Source organism: Oryzias melastigma, linkage group LG23, assembly GCF_002922805.2.
Source record: "Oryzias melastigma strain HK-1 linkage group LG23, ASM292280v2, whole genome shotgun sequence".
Classification (NCBI taxonomy): Eukaryota; Metazoa; Chordata; class Actinopteri; order Beloniformes; family Adrianichthyidae; genus Oryzias; species Oryzias melastigma.
In genome coordinates, this window is record NC_050534.1 from 6,096,999 (window position 1) to 6,100,827 (window position 3,829).

General features: G+C 37.2%; 1 protein-coding gene across 1 annotated transcript in view; it reads left to right on the top strand.

Moving 5' to 3' along the window:
* The window catches only part of LOC112156503 (ATP-binding cassette sub-family D member 2), a 26,888-nt gene that overhangs the window by 8,264 nt on the left and 14,795 nt on the right, over positions 1-3,829 (top strand). The window contains exon 4 of the mRNA XM_024288821.2: positions 2,948-3,110. Coding sequence (XP_024144589.1) covers positions 2,948-3,110 — 163 coding nt within the window. The remainder of the gene's footprint in view (positions 1-2,947; positions 3,111-3,829) is intronic.

A 3,829-nucleotide genomic window follows, 5' to 3' on the forward strand; every position in this document is an offset into this window, starting at 1 on the left:
CTATTGACCAATCAGATGTCTTCATAAAAGTCTGATGTCTGCCTTTTGTTGTTCGAAACCTTTGACTGACACATTTTCCCACTTTCAAGTGGTAGAGGTGTGGACTTCCAATTACCTCACTCCTGATTGGTAAAAGTGGTTGCCATAGAAACGAAGACTCGACCAATGTTGACGGGCCAGCTTACAGACATTGACTGGCTCCAACCGGTGCCCATATCACAAAAATGGCGACTGAATTGACTTCATTAAGTTGAAGCTATTTTCTAAAAGGTGACATCAGATTGACTTGGTCCATTTGTAATATACAGTCAATGGGCTTATTTATCTCATTGACTTATCAAGCTTATCTTTGATGTTTTGTTGGTATATTTAGTTCCTTTTCACACACTATGGCAACACTTATTTAAATAAAAAACTAACTAGCTTCTGGCCAGTTTAGTTCTTTATTAATGTATGTTCACCTCAAGCTGCTTGTATTGGAAGGTGGATGGCCCTGATTTTTAAATAATCATAGTTTGAGTAATGCAGGAAAGGGAAAATGATTATCTTCAGGATTGTTTTAAATATTTACCAGGACAGTCCAACCTTTTTCCTAATAACGGCGTGACCCAAAAACATCAAAGCTGAATTAGACCAATTAAAAAAAAGTTTTCAGCCTTTGAAGTGTGGTCCTAAAGCTAAGCATAAGCTTTTCTCCTGTATCTGCGCCGGTCTCCGATAAAATGATAAAGTGTCGGATGTTCCAGATGAACCTTTGTAACCTGTAGAAGCAAGACTCCGATGGTTGACGGCACACGACGTGGACAGACCCACTTCTGCTGCCTCTGTCAGTTGCTGAATTCTCAGAAATGGCGAGTGTTGTGTAATGCGAGCGAGCTGTGTCAACAGGACGCCATAGGGTGCATCACTGTCACTGTAAAAGAAAAAAAAAACACATCCCGGCTTGCTGTGTATGTTCACATTTTGCTTTGATTTCTCTTTAAAATCACCTTTTTTTTGCTTTTTTTTAGCTACTTTTAGATGTTGTTGTTGTTAAAATCACTATTTTATTAGTATTTCTGCACCATTGCTAAACTGTTAGCTACTATTGCTTCCTGTTAACATTAAAGTATTGTACTTTACTGAGCTATAGCCGTTAGTTATCGTCTGTAAAGTTAGTTTTTTAGAGACCCAGTTCAATGAAAGTCAAGTTTTTGGTAACCTTAACTTTTTCCTGATGATGGAGGACAAATATAAAGAAACCGAAGCTCAAAATTGCATTTGTATGATTTCTTTATCAAAATTGGTGTGAATCAGGACCAGACAAAAGAATGCCACTTGTAAAAGATCGTATTTGTTTCGATGAAAATGAGGGATGCCTCGACTAATAAACTATTAAAATAGTCGACGACTAATTTAATAGTCGATTAGTCGTTACTTTATATTATATGGAGTCAGAGTTTAGTGAAGTAGGAAATGTTATAATGGCATTCTGCTAACTTTTTGAACTATTTTGGCATTTATTAAGGTTTTTTAGGCTATTTTGGAGTTTAGCTAATATTTCAGCTACATGTTAGCTATTTTGGCTAATTTAGGATTTTTGTGTTTGTTTTTAGGGTATTTTTTAGTTTAGCTACTATTTCAGCTGTATGCTAGCTATTTTGGCTCATTTAGGCTTTTTTAGGCTTTTTTTTAGTTTAGCTAATATTTTAGCTACATGCTAGCTATTTTGGCAAATTTTGGCTTTTTTTGTTTTTAGGCTATTTTTGAGTTTAGCTAATATTCCAGCTGCATCCTAGCTGTTTTTGCTAATTTAGGCTTTTTAGGATTTTTTTGGAGTTTAGCTAATATTTCAGCTACATGCTAGCTATTTTGGCGAATTTAGGCTTTTTTTCTTTCTTTAGGCTATTTGGAGTTTAGCTAACATTTCAGCTGCATGCAAGCTGTTTTGGCTAATTTAGGCTTTTTTTCCTGTTTAGGCTAATTTGGCATTTAACTAACTAACTATATTTTAGCTGGCAATCAGCTTCAAGTCAAGTCAAGTCAAGTAGGCTTTTATTTGTCAAAGTTTGTCAGCTTTAGTGGTTTCAGTTATTAGCTTCAGGGATTTAAGCTATCAACTTCAGCATCTTTTGCTATCAGCACTGGCATCCTCAGTGGCCACATTCAGCTTACAGCATTCTCACTAGCATTATCCCAGGTAATGCTATAAATCTAGTTTTTTGTTAGTTTAAAGCTAAAGCTGGTTAAGATGTGTCCCTTGCATCCAGTTTGCACATGACCCAATTAGTCGACTAATCACAAAAAATAATCAGTGATTAGTTGACTATTAAAATAAATGTTAGTGGCAGCTCTAATAAAAATACGATTCTGATGTATCCCTTTCTAGACGACTAGATTAGTGTATGTCTTTGTTTTATCTTCTTTGAGCTGGTATCTGGCTTTAAACTGTACGGCTGGATGGCTCCAATATTGCTCGCCTTTTTTGTTGCACTGCTAATGTTAGCTTTGGACTATGAGGGGCTGTAAGCTAGTGGGAGGGCATGTAAACAGAGAGCTTTTCAGCAGTATGGATGTTATTCCGACAACAACTAATAGTTCATATAATGAAGTATGAACTACTGCAGCTTTGCAAAAACTATGACACGGTTTTAAAAATTTTGGCTAATATTGGCATCGTCATAATTAAATAGGAACTGGGAAAGCTTCTAAAATAGCTCAAAAGATGATCAGAGTCGGACTTTAGCCATTTTTGCTAATATACTATTGTTCTGTATGCAGCATTTTCTAAATATCTGATAGTGCTAGCAGTCAAGCTAACAAGCTTAGTTCAGATCAGGCACACCCCTGTTCTTGTTATCAGCTCTTGTCTGTGACGAAGGCTTTCTATGCCCCCTCTGGTCACGCTAACATTTTTTCATCATGCCCCACACAATGACCCCTGACCCCTATGTGTTTGCCGGCACAGATCACAGAGTTGGCGGGCTACACGGCTCGAGTCCACAACATGTTTGTGGTGTTTGAGGACGTCCAGAAGGGGGTTTACAAGCGCTCCTCCCTGTCGGACGCCGCAGGGACCGAGAAAAAGACCAGGCCGGAGATGCACATCGATGGACCTCTGGAGATAAAGGGTACGCTGTCCTGTGTTTGCACAAACAGAACAACTTTAAGTTTCTTCTTGGTTGTGCTGGAGAACATTCTGGTCATGAAAGGGCCCATTCATTCTGGGCTTAATCCAGTTTACATAAAGTCATTTTCTTCAGATCCTTACGTTATTCCTTTTTCTATTCTGTACAACACGTTTCTCAAAGAATTAACATAAAATAATTTTTAATTTGATTGAATACCTACAGTTACAAAATATAATAGCACCATTTATAGCCTTAATTTTACTGTTGTGTTCACTGCCTCTTAAAGTTATGGAGCTTCATTTAAACCTGAGTAAAAATGGTGTTACAAGCCGGTAAAGACTGGTCCGTGTCTGTAAAGTCACAATATCTTTGAGGTCAGACCTACCTGTTAACACTAGAACGTACACCACATCTTAAATGTATACGTTTTACCAAGAACATGGCTGTTTATGATCATCTTAGCAGAAATACAGTAATGTTTTCTAAAAAGACAAATTCAGAATAAGATGCTTGTTGTATTTAAGCCCATTTTTATCAAGAAATGTGTAAATTCTCACCGTATTTTAGAACATTTTGATCATTAGGATAGCTGAAGGAAATAGTGTTCGACATTATTTGTCTAGTTTTAGAACTTTATGTCCATCCATCCAGCCATCATCTGTCATCCATCCATCCATCATCCATCAATCATCCATCCATCATCCGTAATCCATCCGCCA